This window comes from Eimeria acervulina, genomic scaffold (assembly GCF_000499425.1).
Source record: "Eimeria acervulina Houghton genomic scaffold, Eah_scaff588, whole genome shotgun sequence".
NCBI lineage: Eukaryota > Apicomplexa > Conoidasida > Eucoccidiorida > Eimeriidae > Eimeria > Eimeria acervulina.
The window spans coordinates 1,845-21,298 of record NW_013547256.1 but is presented as its reverse complement, the minus strand read 5'-3'; the positions used below and the strand labels follow the sequence as shown (position 1 = coordinate 21,298).

Here is a 19,454-nt window from a genome sequence, read left to right as displayed (position 1 = left end):
CAGCAGCTTCAGAGAGGCCCCCAGCAGCAGCAGCAGCTTCAGAGAGGCCCCCAGCAGCAGCAGCTTCAGAGGGGCCCCCAGCAGCAGCAGCTTCAGAGAGGCCCCCAGCAGCAGCAGCTTCAGAGGGGCCCTCGACAGCAGGTTCAGAAGGGCCCCCAGCAGCAGCAGCAGCTTCAGAGAGGCCCCCAGCAGCAGCAGGTTCAGAAGGGCCCTCGGCAGCTGCAGCTTCAGAGCGGCCCCCAGCAGCAGCAGCAGCAGCAGCAGCAGCTTCAGAGCGGCCCCCAGCAGCAGGTTCGGAAGGGCCCCCAGCAGCAGGTTCAGGGGGGCCCCCTGCAGCAACTCCAGGGCCCCCCCCAGCAGCAGCAGGTTCACGGGGCCCCCCAGCAGCAGGTTTGGGGGGGGCCCCAGCAGCAGGTTCAGGGGGGCCTCGCGCTGCAGCTTTAATTGATGCGTGCATAGTACAAGGGGGCCCCCCTTCTGCTGCTGCTGCTGCACTGGAGCCTCAAGGTTTAAATGAAGGGCCCCCAAGCAATTTAGGGGGCCCCCCTTGTTCTGAATCTCCTTCAGGTAGAGGGTGGGGGCCCCTGTTGTACGGCAGAAGTGAGGGCCCCCCCAGGGGGTTGTTGGGGGCCCCTCTTCTTCTTCCTAACAGAAAAGTTCATAGTACACAACAGGGGCCCCCTGGAAGCAGCAGCAGCAGCAGCAGCAGCAGCGAGGGGGGGGGCCCTCTACAAGAGAAGGGGGGCCCTCCTGAACAAGAGGAGGGGGCCCCCTTAGATGAAGGGGGCCTCCCTATACAAACTGAGGGGCCCCCCCTTCTATCTTCTGCTCTGCACAGCAGCACCTCTGTATCATCTCTTCCTTTAGGGGGCCCCCCCTCCTCCTCAACAATAAATCTAATAGAAACTTCACATCTTAGGGCCCCCTCTTCTAACCTCCAGGGGGCCCCTCAACTCCAGGGGGCCCCCCAACCCCAGGGGGCCCCTCATACAGAGGAGGGCCCCCACCATATGGGGGCCCCCCAACCCCAAGGGGCCCCCCAGCCTGAGGGGGCCCCCCATCCTGAGGGGGCCCCCCATCCTGAGGGGGGCCCCCATCCTGAGGGGGCCCCCCATTCTGAGGGGGCCCCCCAGCCTGAAGAGGCCCCCCAGCCTGTGGGGGGCCCCCAACATGAGGGGGGCCCCCTGCACCGCAGCCCTCATTTGTCGTTATCTGGTGGTTTCGTTCCTTCTCTAAATGCTGCTGCTGCAGAGGCTTCAGACCCGCAGCAGCAAATATATCAAACCAGGGGTCCTCAGGGGCCCCCTCTCTCCCCTCAACCCAACAGCAACGGCAGCAGCAGCAGCAACAGCAGCAACAAGGAAACGATGGAGGTCTCTGGGGCCCCTGAAGCGCTGGGAGCCTCAGAGTTTGAGGCGACACAGGGGGCCCCCCAACCTCCTGTACCCCTACAGGCTCTGGGGGCTTCGGGGGCCCCCCGTACTCCTGAGGTCTTGGGGCCCCCGGGGGCCCCTCAAGCGTTTGCTGTGGGTTCGACTGCCTTCGATCCAGTGTTAACCTCAACAACACCCTCCAGGGGGCCCCTTGTGGGGCCCCAGGGGGCCCCCGAGGTACCTCCAAGAGGGGGCCCCCAGGGGCCCCAGGGGGGGCCCCAGGTGCCTCCAATAGGGGGCCCTCAGGGGCCCCAGGGGGGCCCCCACTGGGAGGATGTTGTTGAGGCAGCAGACGATGAAAAGGAGCTAACAACGCCTTACATTGCTCCAGGGGGGGCCCCCCTTGCAGGGGCCCCCCATGAGGGGGCCCCTGAGCAGCAAAGGTTGTTGGGGTCTGGAGATAGTGAGGGGGCCTCCGGGTCTGAAGGTGTACTGGGGGCCCCTCCTTTGGAAGAAGCAGCAGCAGCAGCAGCTGCTGCTGCAGCAGCAGCAGCAGCTGCTGCTGCTGCTGCTACGCCCCACCTGAGCGAACAGCAAGGACAAACAGAGAAAACCTTCAAGGGGGCCCCCCAAGAGAGGCCCCTGACATCAAAGGAGCGGGCCCCCGCTGCAGGGGGCCCCCTGGAAGCCCGTGAAGTAGGGTACCAGGGGGGCCCCCCGAGTGCAGATGTTGCTGCTGTTGGGGGGCCCCCCGAGCGCATGCAGAGCCGTAAATCAAAACAAAGAGGGAGGGGCCCCCCCCCCTTCGAAGACTCCAGCGACAGCAGCGGTATTCACAGTGCAGCTGACGATATTCAGGGGGGCCCCCCTACGAGACCCTTAGAGGGGGGCCCCCAGGAGCCCTTGGGGGCCCCTATGTTGGGGGTGTTGAGGCTCCCCTCAGCCTCTAGAGTGCCGCGCCTGAGGGTAGGTAGCAGGGGTAGCACCACTGCTGCCGTCAGCCAGCAGCAGCTGCTGCAAGAGCAAGCGGAGGAGCAGCACCAGCAACAACAAGCGGAACAGCAGCAGCAACAGCAAATGGAGCAGCAGCAGCAGCACCAAGCGGAGCAACAGCAGCAACAAACGGAGCAGCAGCAGCAGCAGCAGCTTCTCCTGCGGGAGGAGGAGCAGCAACAAAAAACGATGCAGCAGCAGCAACAGCAACACGAGCACGTGCAGCAGCAGCAGCAGCAGCAGCAGCAGCAACAGCAGCAACCGCAGCAGCAAGGGACTGCCCCAAGCGTGAGGGGAGTTTTCGCAAGCCTCTGGAGTCGCCTCCGCTGGGGACCGGGCGAAGGGCAGGAGCAGCAGCAGCAGCAACAGCAGCAGCAACAGCAACAGCAGCAGCAGCAGCAACACCAGCAGGGAGAGCCTCACCACCTTCGCCGCCCCAGGCGTGTAAGCGGAGTCTTTGCGCAGCTTAAGGGAGACCCCAAGCTGCTGCAGCAGCAGCAGCAGAAGGAGCAGCAGCAGCAGCAGAAGGAGCAGCAGCACCAACAACAGCAGCTTGGGGAGCAGCACGTGCAGGAGCAGCAACAGAAGGAGCAGCAGCAGCAACAGATTCAGGAGAAGCACCATGAGGAGCAGCAGCAGCACACGCTTCAACAACAACAACACCAGCAGCAGCAGCAGGATCAGCAGCAGCAGCAACCGCAGCAGCAGGAGCAGCTGCACGAGGGGAAGCATTACCAGCAGCAGCAGCAGCAACAACAACAGCACCAGCGAGCTCTTCATGAAGAGACAACGGGCTGGAATGAACAAGCAGCAGCAGCAGCAGCAGCAGCAGCTCCTGCAACGTTTTCCCCTGGCAGCCGCGCCTTAGCACGTCGCCGAGTCCGGGGCCCTCTTCCGCAGCAGCAGCAGAAGCACAAGCAGCAAGAGGTGCAGCAGCAGCAAGAAAGGGAGCCCACTGAGCGTCCCGAGGCAACTGCAGCAGCAGAGCGGCAGCCAGGGCTGCTGCCTGCTGCTGCTGCTGCAGCAGTTGCTGCTGAGCATCCGCCCCGTAGGAGGGTCTCTCGTCCGCGCAGCATTAGACAGCAGCAGCAGCAGCAGCAAGAAGACCAACAGCAGCAGCAACAGCTGCAGCAACAGCAGCAGCAGGAAAAACTGCAGCAGCAAGAGCCCGAAGGAACAGCAGAGGGCAGTACTACCACCAGGAGCAGCAGCAGCAGCAGCAGCAGCAGCAGCAGCAGCAGCAGCACCTGGTTTAGGTTTTTGGGGTCTGGTTCGTTCAAGGGGGAGACCGAGAATTTTATCATCGTGTTGCCTTCGCATGCAGATGGTAATTGCATCTGCTGCTGCTGCTGCTGCTGCTGCTTTTGCGATTGCTGTTGCTGCATGCTTTGCTGCTGGTTCTGCTGCAGTTGCAGCTGCTTCTGGAGTGCTGCTGTTGCTGTTGCTGTTCCTGCATGTAGCATCGCCTGTGCTGAGATCCTATGGTGTGTCGCTGCTGCTGCTGTTGTTGCTGCTGCAGTATCTGCGGCAGCAGTATCGGCCTCTCTGTCTTCTGCTGCGGGGTTTGCTGCTGCTGCTGCTGCTGCTGCTCTTCATCGGGTTCGTCCAGGGGTTTTTCGAGTCTCCTTCCGCTCCCCAGAAGATGCATGTAAGCCCGCAACTTTGCTGCTGCTGTTGCTGCTGCTGCTGCTGTTGCTGTTGCTGCTGCTGTTGCTGGTGCAATTGTTGCTGCTGTCGATGCTGCTGTTGCAGTTGTTGCTGCTGCTGCTGCTGTTTTTGCTGGTGTTGCTGCTGCTGGTGGTGCTGTTTCAACTGTTGCTGCTGCACTTTTTGCTGCTGCTGTTACCGCTTATGCTGGCGTCGTCTCTCATGGTTTTCAATGCTGTGCTGCTGCTGCTGCTGCTGTTGCTGCTGCTGCTGCTGCTGCTGCTGCAGATGCTATTCTACCTCTGAGCGCCCCTTATCGCGTGTTAGAGAACCCAGAGGGGAGTTCGATGTTGCTGCTGCACCCGCTTTCTTCTGCTGCAGCAGCAGCAGCAGCAGCGGCATGGGGCTCATCTCTCAGAGATGGCGGCTCAGCAGAAACAGCCGCAGCAGCAGCAGCTGCTGCTGCAGCAGCAGAAACAGGAGACAGCCCAGCAAAAGGCAAACCTTCTGCTGCTGCTTCGCTGCAGCTGCCTCTTCACCTTCGCAGCACTGAGCAGAGACAGACGAAAATGCCGGCGGCCCTGAGACACCGTAGGGCTTAGGGTTTAGGGTTTAGGGTTTAGGGTTTAGGGTTTAGGCTGTTGAGCGGTTTAGGGAATAGAGGCTTTAGGGTTTAGGTTTGAGGGGTTTGGGTTTGAAAGGGCTGGAGAGGTTAGGGTTTGGGGTTGGGTCGCCAGAGTTTAGGGTTTAGGGTTTAGGGTTTAGGGTTTAGGGTTTGCGGTGTTGTTTGTTTTAGCCCGCCGCCTGTGCGTCTCATTCCCCTCTTCGACTTCTAACGGACACTCAGCAGCAGCAGCAGCAGCAGATGCAGCAGCAGCAGCAGATAATGCAGCAGCTGCTTCAGCAGGGGATGCATCAGCAGTAGCAGCGGCAGATGCTGCAGCAGCTGGTGCAGCAAGAGATACAGCAGCAGCAGCAGCAGGTGCTGCTGCTGCAGGTGAGTCTCGGCTTATGCTGCGGGGTCTCTCTGCTTCTTCTTTTTGTCTATTCCCTGTCCTTGCTGCTGCAGCACCACCGCCAGAAGATCTGCTGTTTTATACAGCCCATGAGGAAACACTCAACCCAACAGCAGCAGCAGCAGCAGCAGCAGCAGCAGCAGCCGCAGAAGCAGCAGAAGCAGAAGCAGAAGTAGCAGAAACTGCAGCAACCGCTGCAGCCGCTGCAGCAGCGGAAACTGCAGGAGCAGCAACAGGAGCAACAGGAGCAGCAGGAATAGAAGCAGTAGCAGCTGCAGAAGCAGCAGCAGCAACAGCAGCAAAAGAAGCAGCAGCAGCAGCAGGAGCAGGAGCAGAAGCAGCAACAGCATTAGCGGAAGCAGCAGCTGCAGCAGCAGAAGCGGACGCAGCAGCAGCAGGAGCCGAAGCAGCAGCTGCAGCAGCAGAAGCGGCAGCAGCAGCAACAGCAGCAGCAGCAGCAACAGCAGCAGCAGCAGCAACAGCAGCAGGAGCTGTAGCAGTGCGTTGTTATCCCCTGGGCCTGGAGAGCGCCTCTGCTGCTGCGTATTTAATAGAGAAGTTCCTGCCTCTGTTCGCTGCAGCAGCAGCAGCAGCTGCTGCTGCTGCTGCTACGCCCATCTGCATCGCCTGGATGCCTCAAGAGCACAACAAATTTATGCATATTATTTCTTCGTCTTCTTCTTCTGTCTCCCTGCTACCTCTTTGGACTCCTACTGCACAGCAGCCAAACGCGAGCAGCCCTGCTGCTGCGGGCGCAGCTGCAGCAGCAGCAGCACCAGCAGCAGCAGCAGCAGCAACAAGAGAGCCCCCCGTTTTGCTTCGGCCTCCCAAGCGTCCGTGGGATATTTATTTCGCGCTGCTGCCTGGGTGTGAGCAGCAGCAGCAGCAACAGCAACGCGACACTGCAGCAGCAGCAGCAGCAGCAGCAGCTGCTGCTGCTGCTGCTGCTGCTAGTGTGGATATGCTGAGGAGACAGCTGATATCTCCTGGGGGCCCCCTGTACAATGTTTTTACAGCAACAGAAACTGCTGCAGTAAAGGAAGCCATGGAGGCAGCAAGAATGTTCATACAACACGATGCTGCACACACGCAGCAGCAGCAGCAGCAGCAGCAGCAGCAGCAGCAAGAAGGTGTCTGGTGGTCTAATGAGGCGTTGCCTGTGCTGCAGTTGCTGCTGCGAATGGAACTCCGCAGCATTTTGAGGAAAGAAGGCACAGAAGGCTGCTACTTAGCAGTAAACCCTAAACCCTAAACCCTAAACTGAAAACCCTAAACCCTAAACCCTAAACTGAAAACCCCAAACCCTAAAGTGTAAACTGAAGGTGTATACATCATGCGTTTTGTCTTTCTTTCTTCTCCTCCTACCGCCTGACTGCTTCTCGCTTCTGCTGTTGCTGCTGTTGCTGCTGCTGCTGCTGCTGCAGATTCGGCTGTGCGGGTCGGAGCCTCAGGTAGAGGTTGTGGGGCCTCGTCCTTCTCTGCTTTTTTTATTATTTGAATTGCGGCGTCTGCTGCGCCGAGCTGCCCCTTCTGCGGTGTATAGGCAGGTAAACAGACACCGCAGTTGCTGCTGCAGTAGAGGCAGCAAATTGCATTTGTTGCTGCAGCAGAGGGAGCAAATTGCGTTTGCTGCTGCGCTGCTTTGCCTTCAGATCTGTGTGGGGCCCAAGCCGACACAGCGGATGCTGATGCAGGTAGCAGCAGCAGCAGAAGCAGCTGCTGCTGTTGCTGCAGTTTGGAGGGACCAGCAGCAGCAGCAGCAGCAGCAGCAGCAGCAGCAGCAGCAGCAACAGCAACAGCAGCAGCTGGTGCTCTTGGGGTGGACCTCCCGCTCGCTGGAGGCAGCGGCAGCTGCAGCAGCAGCTGCTGCTGCTAAAGGAGATTCGGCTGCTGTTGCTGCTGACCCTGCAGCAGCAGAGCCCAAGGTGGTGCGTAGCGTAGACCCTGAAGATAGTACTCCGGGTTTAGGGTTTAGGGTTTAGGGTTTAGTGTTTAGGGTTTTGGGGGTTAGAGTTTAGGGTTTAGGGCTTACAGTTTAGTATGTGGTGCTTAGATTTAAGGGTTTAGGGCTTGTGCATGCAACGCCTAATGCCCTCGGAGCAAGGCTCGGGTTTAGGGTTTACGTTAGGGTTTAGGGTTTAGGGTTTAGGGTTTAGGGTTTAGGGTTTAGGGTTTAGGGTTTTGGGGTGTATGCGCAGTTTCCGTGGGAGTTTGTGCCTCCCGAATTGCGTTGGGGTTTTTCTCTGCTGCGATTTTTGCAAACCCCTGCGGGCGGCGAGCTGCGAGCAGCAGCAAAGTAAACCCTAAACCCTAAACCCTAAACCCTAAACTGCTAATGCTAGTAGCCCCCTGACGCCAAACCCTAAACCCTAAACCCTTCAGCTTGCTTTCTCTGCTTCTGACAACCTGTAGGCTGTTGTTGCTTTTTTTGCGGTGTCTCTGCTGCTTCTCGTGCTGTTGTGCTCTACCCATTAGGGTTTAGGGTTTAGGGTTTAGGGTTTGGGGTGTATGTGCAGGTATTATAAGGGGCGGTTGTTGGGTGGTTTTGCTGCTCCCCGTTTGGTTTGTTTGGACAGCCTTCGATTGCCTGCTGAGGAGACACTTCAATTAGTGCTGCTGCAGTTTGCTGCTGCAGTGTCTATACACCGCAGACCTCTCCCTTGGCAGGCTGCTGCTGCTCTCTCAGCCCAGGCCCTACACGAAGCCAACCTGCTGCTGCTGCAGCAGCACGAAGAGCAGCAGCAGCAGCAGCAGCAGCAGATGTGGGGTCAAGTTGCTACGGACGTTCCGACAGCAGCAGCAACTGCAGCAGCAGAAGCAACAGCAGCAGCTGCTGCTGCACCTGCTGCTGCTGCTATACCTTTACCTTCTCTTTCCTTTCCGCTGCTGACTGAGGCCTTTAAGAACTCCGCTGTAGCTTCTCTGTCTCCTCATCCTGGAGCAGCAGCAGCAGCAGCAGCAGCAGCAGCAGAGTCATGTGGGGTTGTGGGGCGACTGCCTTTGGCTGCACTTTCAGGTGTACAGGCAGAGGGATCCGATCCGCTGCTGCAGCTGCATGATTGCTGCAGCGTTGAAACAAAAGACAAAGAACAAGAAGACGAAGAGTTTGGTGTTGCTGCAGCACAACCGCCTGCTGATGTGCAGGATATGTGGCTGCTGCTGCCTCCGGGGGGAGGGCTCTCAGCTTCTGTCTTGGAGTTGCTGCTGCAGCTGCAGGAACAGCAGCAACAGCAGCAGCAACAGCAACAGCAGCAGCAGCACTATGCTTCATTAAGGAGAGACAACAGCATTTTGCTGCTTGATGCAGAGGCTTTTGGAGCCCCCAGATGCCCGTGGAAGGGGCTAATAGCTTCAGGCACTGCTGCTGCTGCAGCACCAGCAGCAGCAGCAGCAGCAGCAGCAGATGCAACCCCGTCTTCTGTGTCCAGCAGCGAGGATCCTGTTGAAGGCTGCGAGGTGCCGGGAGGGAACAAGACCAGCAGCAGCAGCAGCAACAGCAGCAACAACAGCAGCAACAACAGCAGCAGCAGCAGCAACACTGACAGCAGCAGCAACAGCAGCAGCAGCAGCAGCAGGGGGAATGCCGTTTCGGAGGTGTCTGGTGAAGACGTTGAGGGTTTGGGGGCTCATAGGAAGCAGCAAGGAAAGGGTTTGCAGCGCTTAGGGTTAGCGGTTTGTTTAGGGTTTGCCTGCAGCAGAAAAGAGAAGCTTTGTTCATCCTTCGGGTGTATGCATGAACGCCAGGCTGTAAACCTCTACAAGCAAATACTTGAGGCCTCATGCCCCACAGGTAACCCTAAACCCTAAACCCTAAACCCTAAATCAGCTCCTACCGGGGATCTACGGAGTGCACAGGCTAGGGTTTAGGGTTTAGGGTTTGGAAGCTGCGATACTCAACGTTAGCAAGTAGCACTCGGAGCTCTTAACGAGGGTTTAGTAGAGATTAGTGGGGTTTAGGGTTTAGGGTTTAGAGTTTAGGCTTTAGAGATTGAGGCATTGAGGGATCAGCGCCTAGGGTTCAGGGTTCAGGGTTTAGGGCTTAGTGTTTAGGGTTGAGGGATTTGCGCGTAGGGTCCAGGGTTCAGGGTTAGGGTTTAGGGTTTAGGGTTTAGGGTTTAGGGTTTAGGGTTTGCATGCAGGTGGAGCGATAACCGGGTTGCCTCCTTCTGTGTTTCTTTTCCCGTTTTGTTTGGGGGGCCGTTTGATTGGGCCTCGGGGAGAAAACCGCAGGAGACTGACAATGAGAACAAGAGCTTTTTCTGCTGTCATCAATGAAAAACTAAAGGCAGGGCTTAGGGTTTAGGGTTTAGGGTTTAGGGTTTAGGGGTGTGGGGTTCTGCGCTGAGAAAAAGCGGCGCTGTGCGGCTTCAAAGCGGCAGCGTACTGTTTACGACCTCGACCTTAGTGCTTAGGGTTTAGGGTTTAGGGTTTAGGGTTTAGGGTTTAGGGTTTGTGAGATCAGGGCCCCGATGGGCGGGAGTGGCGCCGGGTGTTGGTGGGGGGCCCCCTGGAGGTGCGGCTGAATATGGCAGCAGAAATATTTCGCTTGCTGCAGCTCAACTCTGATATTAATAATACTCCTAACTTCACAAAGACGGAGGCAAAGGCATTAGCAGCAGTAAACCCTAAACCCTAAACCCTAAAATATAAACCCTAGAGGGCGTGCAAAACGCCCAGTAACGCAATTCAGGCGGCGCTACAACCGTCAAGAGGGAAGAGTGGGGAGGGGCTAGGGTTTAGGGTTTAGGGTTTAGGGTTTAGGGTTTAGGGTTTAGGGTTTGCGGCTATTAGGATCCGACGGTCCCCCTGGCGCAGTGCCTGCACTTCCAAGCAATCAAGCAAACCCCTCAGCCCACCATTATCTCAGGTAAACCCTAAACCCTAAACCCTTTTTCTTGAGGAAGGCAGCAATCCTGATTCTTTATCATTGGGTTTAGGGTTTAGGGTTTAGGGTTTGCCCCCGGACAGTGGGTTTCGGGGGTTTAGAATATAAGGTTTCAGTTGGTTTCTGGAAGCGAAGCAGGGATTAGGGTTTAGGGTTTAGGGTTTAGGGTTTAGGGTTTAGGGTTTGTGGTTTGTGGTTTGCAGAGTCTTTTTGGCGGAGTTTAGTTTTTGCTGCTGAATGCAGTTGGCTGCAGCTGTCGGTGTCTCTCAGCATCAATGCTGCAGCAGCAACAGCAGCAGCAGTAGCAGCAGCAGAAGCGAAGCTGAAACAGCCTTTATCAGCAGCATTTAAACTTAGGGGTTTAGAGTTTGTCTCCTGCTCCCTTGAAAGCTCCTCAGCAGCTGCGCCTGTTGCTGGCGATGCTGCAGCAGCAGATACAGCAACAGCAACAGCTGCTGCTGCTGCTAGGTGTGTGGGGGCCCAGCTAGAACCTGCTGCAGCGAAGCAGCAGCTTGAGGTAGAGCTGCAGCTTAGAGGAAGCGCTCTGATTATTAACGCTGTTGGTTTTGCTGCAGCAGCAGAATTTGTCCGTCTGATTGGAGGAGAGGGATTCACTTGCCGCAACCCTGTGCAGTGGTTCTGCTGCAGCAGCAACAGCAGCAGCAGCAGCAACAGCAGCAGCAGCAGCAGCAGGAGTTGGGGTTTCAATGAAGACAGGTGGAAACGGCTGCCGAAGGCAGCAGAAGAACAGCTAAACGAAATTTGCTGCTCGCTTACTGCTGCAGCATTGCCTCTTGCTGCTATGCCTGCACCTCTTGCTGCTGCAGCAGCTGCAGCAGCAGCAGAAGCAGCTTTTACTGTTGGGGACACCCGCTATGTCGTCCAGACAGCTAATATTAAACGCATGCTGGAGGGAAGGGGAGACCCTTGGATAGAAGCGCAACCTGCAGTACACAGCAGCAGCAGCAGCAGCAGCAGCAGCAGCAGCAGCATACTGGTGTCCCGCATCAGTCTGCTGCCTACCGCCATTAGTTTGAGTAAACGGAATATTGAAGAGGGGCCCATTGGGTTTCTATAAACTTTCATTTCTAAGGGCATCGCCTTCTTCTGGCGCTCCCTTCTGTGTTGAAATTCGTCTGTCTTTGTTTGCTTGTCTTTGTTTGCTTGTCTTTGTTTGTTTATTTGCGTTTGTCTTTGCGCTCGTCTTTGTTTATTATATGCCTCCTTGCAAAATATTCTTAAGGCAATAATCGATATTAATTAATAGCTTATGTTTACTAAAACCCGTAATAATTAATATAAAAGTGAATAATAGTAATAATAATAATTTGATTAATAATAACAACGCTAATAATTAATATGTAACTAATTATTCAAATAGTTGTGCGCTCTACTTGCCAGAGAGGTATATAGCTATCTGCGTGTAAATAAATGTTAAGAGAGAATAATGCATGCTTTTGAGTGGCTGTATAAACATTTAATTTAATATTCCCTGAAAAAAAATAGAAAAAGTAAACGAAGTAGCAAAGCAAATAAAACAACAATACATCAAGAAACGCACAAGGTGCCTGTACACCGCAGATATGAACAGCGGATTCAAACCCGCGATCTCAGGTAAATTAGAGATAATTTCGCCTTCTTTTTTGTATAAATTGTTTTATTTGAGTTAAAGTTCTTCAGAATAGAAGCGAGAAAGACAAAATGAATGCCCCTACCACCCATATCCCTGCAAATTCAAGAAGCGTTAGAAAGTTGAAATGGGGCGGCCATTTCGCTTTTTCTTCGACTTGTTTGGCGACGGAGTGTCTACGGACGCGATTAACAGACGCAATTAATGGTATGTTCTTCAAAAAGTCAAAAAAACAACGAAAAAGCAATGAATTACATATTCGGTATTTCAGGAACTTGCACAGGTTTCTGCTGCCTAACAAGTTTGTTGATGGTGGGTTAAAAATGATTGAATTAACGAAATATTCATTTATTATTTCAAAACATTTAATAAATGTATGAATTTCAGAGGCCGGAGGTCCCCTTACTCGTCTTAACAGAGCAAGTTCCCTTGGATAAGGGCTGCATTGAGGTGGGCGACATATTATTGTGCGGATAAGGAGAAAAAGAATATCTGCCTTCGTTATGAACAGACTTTAACGGAAGAAGAAAGAGAAAAGTTTGAAGAATTTCTTCTTAAATGCCACAGACTCTCCAAGGGAAAGCCCCGAAAAAACACAACTTTCGACTTTGCAAATTCTGTTGATATCTTCAGAGCCAAGCGAGCACAGAAGCTGAAGTTTCTGCAGCAGCAGCAGCAATCTGAAAAGCCTGCTGCTAAGGCGGAGGGAAGAGAAGACAGCCAAAAGACGAAGAAGGAAAAGCTTAGGGAAGCAGAACAGAGAAAAAGATGTCTCACCGGCACAGCTCTTTTGCAGCAGCCTCAGGCAGAGGAGTTAGTATTAAACAATCAAGATAAAGAAAACATTGAAGAAGATAAAAGAGAGAAACAAACGAAGAAGCAGACACACACGGAAACTGCTGCAGCAAGTGAAGAGAAATGCAACACCACAGCAGAAACTCAACCCCCAGAAGAAAGCGCAGAGAAAACTGCTCCAGCAGCAGAAGCTGCAGCTGCAGCACCAGCAGAGGGAGCTGAAGCAGCAGCAGCAGCAGCAGCAGCAGCAGAGGGAGCTGAGGCAGCAGAAGCTGCAGTAGAGGGAGCAGAAGTAGCAGAAGCTGCAGCAGAAGGACATGTAGCAGCAGAAGCTGCAGCAACAGAAGCTGCAGCAGAGCGAGCTCAACCAGAAGAAGCTGCAGCAGGAGAAGCTGCAGTAGAGGGACATGCAGCAGCAGAATCTACAGCAGAGAAAGAGAAAGGCACTGAAGTTGAGAGCAAACCAAAGGCAGCACAAAGAGAAGAAGAAGAAGAATTAAATTCTGCTTCAGAAGAAATACAACAGACAGAGAGTAACAGAAAAGAAGACAAAGAAGAGAAAGAAAAAACGAAGAAGAGAAAACACCAAGGAAAAACACTAAAAAAGAAAAACAGCAAATACCCGAAGGAGAAATATGCAGAAAAAGAAAAGACGAAGGCGCTCTCAGAGAATATTCAAACGCAGAAAGAAATGCATTTAGAGTTGCAAGAAGAAAAGAAAGAAATAAACAAGTAAGAGAATATGTAAATAAAAAAATAAAATAAAACAAAGTAAACTAAACTAAGATAAAACAAAATAAATTATCTTCACCAAAAGAAAAGCAATTATACAATCCTTCAGGGAAATGCTGAAGAAAGAGAAGAAAGAAGAAGAAAAAGAAAAAAGAAGAAACACAAATGAAGAAATCAAAGAAATTAGCAAGAAAAAACGCAAAGGTAAGAATATGAAGGAGACAGAAATAAAAACAAAGGCAGCAGCACAACAGAGCAAACCTGAATAATAAACAATTTGTAAATAGTCATTTATTTTATTTTTATTTTATTTTATTTTCTCTTTTGCAGCCGCTGCTGTCCCTCTGTCGAAGCAAAAGGAGAAGAAGAGAATCTGCAGCTCCGTTTGCGGTGTGTCTTGCCAGTTAATTGTTTGTTTATATTCATATATATTTATTATTACAATTATATATATTATTTGGTTTATAAAGATATTAAAACGCAATTAATATTATACGTCTTGTATTATGTCTTTATTCAAACAGAAGAAGACGGAAGAAAAAAAGGAGAAAATAAAAATGCAGAAAGCAGAAAAAAAAGGCCGCAGCAAAAACTCGAAAAGGAGGTGAGAGGCTTTGAAGTAGCAAACGCATTATTTCTATCTTTTTAATATTTATTTATATCTATTTATTGCATTCTTTTATACGTATTTATTTGACTACTGAATATACCTATTTATTACTTTGCTGTATATCTATTTGCTTATTTATATTGCAATTCTTTTACTTATTCTTTCGCTGCTGCAGCAACAAGAATTCGACGCAGTATTACACTGCAATGGAGGAAGAAGGTCTTGCGTTGCCTTACAAAATATTCTCTCAATGTCTTAACTTCATTTCTTTTCTTTTCTTTTCTATTCGTTTCCTGCTGCATGCAGCAGCAGATTTATGCCTGCAAAGCCAGCAGCACCATCTGCTCCTGGCATCAAGCACCCACTCTAAACCCTAAGCCCTAAACCCTAAACCCTGAGGTTTGTTGCGAGCAGTCCTTCGACGGTTCTTTCTTTTCAGAGAAAACAAAATTAGGCAGACAAGAAAAGTTTCGTTTGAAATTTGAGTTTTACTTCAAGAACAAACATTAAAAAGAAAAAAGAGGCAAAAACGGCTGTAGAGAAATTAAAAATACCGTAGCAGAAGAAAACCAACAGAGTGGAGTAAGAAATGTTGCAGCGGGCACGAGAAAAAACAGAAGGTAATATATATAGGGAGAAAAGAAGAGAAGAAATTCTTCTCTTTGTTTTCTCTACTAACCCCCATGAAGCGTTGAAATAAAGGTAATTACATCTTTATCTTTTATTTCCGTTTCCTGCCCCTTTAAAACTTCGATGTCTGTTTCGTTGATTAGACAAAGAACGCCTCCTCGCACTGTCATACATCCTTGCAGGAGTTCTTTAGTAGAATAGACCTTTTTAATGCCGTTTCCTCCATTTAATTCCTCATTTATAGACGAAGATTCCGCAGAAATACCCACTCGTTGATCCTCCTCGAGCTGCCTATACACCTCAGCATCTTGGGGTGTATAGGCAGTTGCGAAGAGTTCCGGTTTTGCAGAAATCACATGATGCGCCACAAATGAAACAACATGAAATAAACGAATTCTTTCAGATTTCTCTGAGAAAGAAACTGTAATACTTTTCTTTTCCCCTTTCACCAACTGCTCCAGGCCTCCTGCGAATTCCAGCGTAATTTCCATTTCTTCTTTTCTTTTTCTTTTTCTCTCTCGACAGAGGGTTATTCAAAGAGGAAGAAGGAAGCAGGCAGAAGAATATATGAAATAAACCCTCAAAAAAGGTAAATTAAAAGCAAAAAATCAACCCACAGAATAACGGAGAATCTTTAAAGAAAAAAACCCAAAACAAATTGCTTTCTAAGATGAATTAAAAACTGCCTTTGGTGTTGTGCAGACAGAAATAAAGCAGCATGGAGGTGAAAAAGACCCTTATTTCTCTCTTTAAATAATACTCAAAGAGAATAAACTCTCAAATAATTTAATTAATAAGCACAAAAGATTCATCTTCCCTACAAACCAATCAGAAGTAAGGAAGGGTTTATACCCAATGAGGGGCCCCCGAGCATCGTGGGGCCCCCTGAGCGTAGAAGAGAACCGGCACATAATATATAGTCCTAAGACAGTTATAAACTAAAAAGAAAGAGGAAAAGAACACTAAATAACTTTGTTTTTTAATTATATGCATTTAGGTGTATGTCTGCTTTGCTTTTGAAGCGCTCCTCGCACTCCACCCTAAACCCTAAACCCTGTCTGAACCTTGCACCCTGAGCTTTAAACCGTAAGCAACAGACACCCTATACTGGCTAGCTTCATGTAGCTAGCTATCCACCGCTAGCTAGCTAGCTATCTATTACGTGAGTAGTAAAGACAGCCCCAAGGCGTACAGCGATTCGTCGATAAGAAGAGACAAACAACAAAAACACCCACAGCCACCCCACAAGTGCTGCTACAGCTGTGCATACACCTGAATACCTTAGCCTCAAAGGAAGTAATTAAACTGCAGCAGCAGATATAATATGAAAGCAACAGAAGCAGCACTACACCAGCAGCAGAAGCAGCACTACACCAGCAGCAGCAGCAGCAATAACAGAAACTCCGCAGCAGCAGCAGTAGCAATAATAGTATCTGCAGCAGCCATTTCAACCCCAGCAGCAACAGCAACCCAGCAATAGTAGCAACAGCGCCAACTAGGAAATATGCATATACATCTAAATAACTAAAATAAATAAATAAATATACATATATATACATATATTTCTATTCAGGGGAGCTGCATCTCTAGCAGCACCCCCGGCCAAAATGTATTTAACGTACATCAAAACTAAGGGCAAGCAGAAGGCCCGTCAGGTGTATGCACACCTCTGAACTGTATGCACACCTCTGAGGTGTATGTGCACCCCTGAGGTGTATATGCATTCCTGATCCTGAGGTGTACGCCTATCTGAGGTGTATGTACATACAGCTGAGGTGTATGTACACCTGAAATGTGTGCACCTCTGAGGTGTATGCCTATCTGAGGTGTGTGTACACCTGAAATGTATGTACATCCCTGAGGTGTATATACACCTGTGAGGTGTATGCACACCTCTGAGGTGAACATACACCTCAGCCTTCTGCCGCCAGCCCCCATTTCTTTTTTTTTGTGGTTTCGAAGTTTGTTTCCTCTTTTATTTTTTCAATTGGGCGAACTGCCCCTGGGCCTTCTGCAAATTCAACGCGGCGTCGAGCGAAGGGGCTTTCATGTTGCTGCTGTTGCTGCTGCTGCTGCAGCAACAAGAGCTGCTGCTGTTGCTGCTGCTGCAGCATCTGCTGTTGCTGTTGCTGCTGCTGCTGCTTTGACGTGTATCTGAAGATACGCGAGAAACCCTTGGAAGCGTTCTTGGGGGAAGCTGTTGCTGCTGCTGCTGCTTCAGCAGCAGCACCAGTTTGCTGCTGCTGCAGCAGCAGTTCTCCCTCAGCATTCGCTCCTGCTGCAGCAGCAGCACTGCTGGGTCCAGCTGCTGCTGCTTTATCTAACAGCCGCTGCAGCAGAGGAGGTATGGGTGAGACTGTAGTCATTTGCTGCTGCTTCTTTTTCTTGTAGCAGCAGCACTTTACAAGAGAAAAAACAAACGCTAAAAGAAAAGCCCCCAGCAGCAGAAACTCAAAAATGTGCCACCGAAAGATAGGCCTGAAACACAAACCCTAAACCCTAAACCCTAAACCCTAAAACCATCAACCCTAAACCCTAAACCCTAGTCCGTATACCATCAACCTTAAACCCCAAACCCGTAAACCCTAGCCCCTAAACCCTCAACCCTAAAGCGTAAAGCGTATAGATAAGTTGTCAGCGCTGCAACGGAGACAAAACAGAGAAAAAGAAAACGAAAAGTTGAGGTGTATGTACACTGCAATTACCCGAAAAAACGCAGATGTCTGAACTCAACGCCAAAGCACAGCGCAGCCTCCGTCCCCCGCGCGTATTCGCTGAAGGAATTCTAAAAACAAACAAACAAATAAATAAATAAATAAATAAATAAATAAATAAATAAATAATTAATAAATAAATAAATAAATAAATAAATAAATAAATAATAAACATTTCGGCGAGGGGAAATAAACAATTTATTGACAACGCGCCTCGTGCCCTTAAACCCTAAACCCTAAACTCTAAACCCTAAACCCTAAACCCTAAACCCTAAACCCTAAACCCTAAACCCTTACGTAGGAGAAGAGGACAGCCCCGCAAGAAGAAATGCAGATGAGGCCGACATTAAACAAAAGGGAGTTTAAACGCGTGGCGTCGCGCTTGAGGGGGTGGATGGAGAAACAACAAAACAACTGCATCGCACAAACCCTAAACCCTAAACCCTAAACCCTAAACCCTAAACCCTATACCCTAAACGTTAAACCCTGGCCACACCATCCGCGTGCTAAGGACTCAAAACCCTCTACTCCAATCCGCACAACGATGAACCTGCACTGAGGGTTTGCGCCCAAGGGTTTAGGGTTTAGGGTTTAGGGTTTAGGGTTTAGGGTTTATACCCTCATTCCGACGGCAAAACATCCCTTCAAAACACAAAGCAGAAAATATAAGACCAAAACAAAATAAATCAACAGCCCAACCAACGCAGCCTGATGCCCCGCCAGAAACTGCAGCACAACACAGCAGCAGCAGCAGCAGCGACAAACAACAGCAGCAGCAGCAAACAGCAGCAGCAGCAGCAGGCATTATCGCGAGGTGGAGACAAGGAAAGGTCTAACGTAGCTACGCACCACCGAAGAATACCCTTTCTAGGCAAACAACGGAGCTAGCTAGCTAGCTAGCTAGCTAGCTAGCCAGCTAGCTTGCTAGGTATATACGTAGAGAGATGGGTAGCTGCCTAGCTAACTAGCTAGCTAGGCAGCTATCTACGTAGACAGCAGGCTAGCTAGCCAGCTAGCTAGATATATAGCTAGGTAGCTAACCAGCTAGCTAGCTAGCCAGGGAAGCTAGCTAGCTAGCTAGCTAGCTAGCTAGGGATTAGAGTGTGGCGGGTACCTGCAGCAACCCATCGATGAATGTAAAACCCTCTTTTGCGGTTTTGTTTAAAATCAGCGGCAGAACAAACACGAAAAAGATTTGCGCAAGCCAAAGAGCAGACAAGAGAGCAGCAAGACAGCCGAAAGAGATAGAGATGCAGCGGCGCAGCAAATGCTGCTGCTGCTGCTGCTGCTTCACCAGCTGTCTGTACTCCGTCTCCAGTACATGTACAGCCAACTTAAAACAACGTTGCTGCTGCTGCTGCTGCTGCTGCTGCTGCTGCTGACGCCAGTAACGACCGATACCCCAACCCACCTTCCCGCCCCCTCCTTTGCTGCTGCTGCTGCTGCTGCTGCTGCTGCCTGCTGCTGACGACGTCCCCTTTTGTGCCTGCTGCTGTTGCTGCTGCTGCAGCTGCTGCTGCTGCTGCTGCAGCAGCAAAGAACCCACTGCGTGCAGCTTGTGAGCCTTCGCACCCAATTCACGCCGCAGCTCACTGCAACCGCAACAGCAAACCCTAAACCCTAAACCCTAAACCCTAAACCCTAAACCCTAAACCCTAAACCCTATACCCTATACCCTCAACCCTGTGCATCGGGAAACAAGCCCTCGCCGAGGGGTCTGTACAATAGACAGAAAACACTCTCCGTCCTAAACCCTAAACCCCAAACCCTAAACCCTAAACCCTAAACCCTAAACCCTAAACCCTAAACCCTAAACCCTCGGGTCTCACTGGAACTCGGGCAAGGAGAGTGGTTTAGCGTTTTGTTTGAAGCTTGCGAGAAGAGCAGCAGGCAGAGTATACAGCCCTACTCCGGCGAAGCAAGACGATGAGATGCTTCCGAATAGACACAAGACAGCCATCAAATACACTGAAAAGCTCGCTCGCAGCTGCACTTGCTGCTCCGCACTGCTGCTGCTGCTGCTGCTGCTGCTGCTGCTGCCGTCGGAGTTGAGGATCGTCTCACAAAACACCCGCATCCAGTCCGGTTGATCTGCGCAGTAACAACGCGAGGGTTTAGGGTTTTCGGTTTTTAAGGGTTTAGGGTTTTCCTAGGGTTTAGGGTTTTTAAGGGTTTAGCGAGGGTTTGAACTGAGCAGAAGGCGTACAGTTGCGGTTTTCTTACTCCCTAAACCCTCGGCTGTTGGTGTTTAGGGTTTAGGGTTTTGAGGGTTTAGGGTTACTAGGGTTTCGAGTTCGCTAGGGTTTAGGGTTTAGGGTTTAGGGTTTACTGGAGGGTACGACTTGTGCACAAATGCCCTCATCTAGCGTGAGGCTAAGGGAGCGGAAGAAAAGAAAGCAAACAGCAACAGCAGCAGCAGCAGCAATAAC

General features: G+C 51.0%; 2 protein-coding genes across 2 annotated transcripts; one reads left to right on the top strand and one right to left on the bottom strand.

Annotated features, from left to right (window-relative positions):
* Window positions 1-13,075, top strand: EAH_00043670 (hypothetical protein, conserved; the record flags this gene model as incomplete). Its single annotated transcript, XM_013391692.1, has 12 exons — window positions 1-3,693; window positions 4,302-4,604; window positions 4,810-6,263; window positions 6,454-6,576; window positions 6,682-6,957; window positions 7,228-7,325; window positions 7,546-8,694; window positions 9,169-9,293; window positions 9,487-9,647; window positions 9,821-9,896; window positions 10,118-10,982; window positions 12,178-13,075. Coding segments are annotated over 12 exons (9,221 nt in total), but the record flags the coding sequence as incomplete, so codon positions are not given.
* Window positions 13,076-16,224: 3,149 nt separating this feature from the next.
* EAH_00043660 (hypothetical protein, conserved) lies at window positions 16,225-19,102 on the bottom strand (the record flags this gene model as incomplete). The annotated part of the gene is made up of 5 exons (XM_013391691.1): window positions 16,225-16,789; window positions 17,017-17,096; window positions 17,323-17,439; window positions 18,140-18,617; window positions 18,855-19,102. 5 exons carry the CDS (start codon window positions 19,100-19,102, stop codon window positions 16,225-16,227), a joined length of 1,488 nt encoding a protein of 495 aa, XP_013247145.1.
* Between the last annotated feature and the right edge of the window lie 352 nt (window positions 19,103-19,454).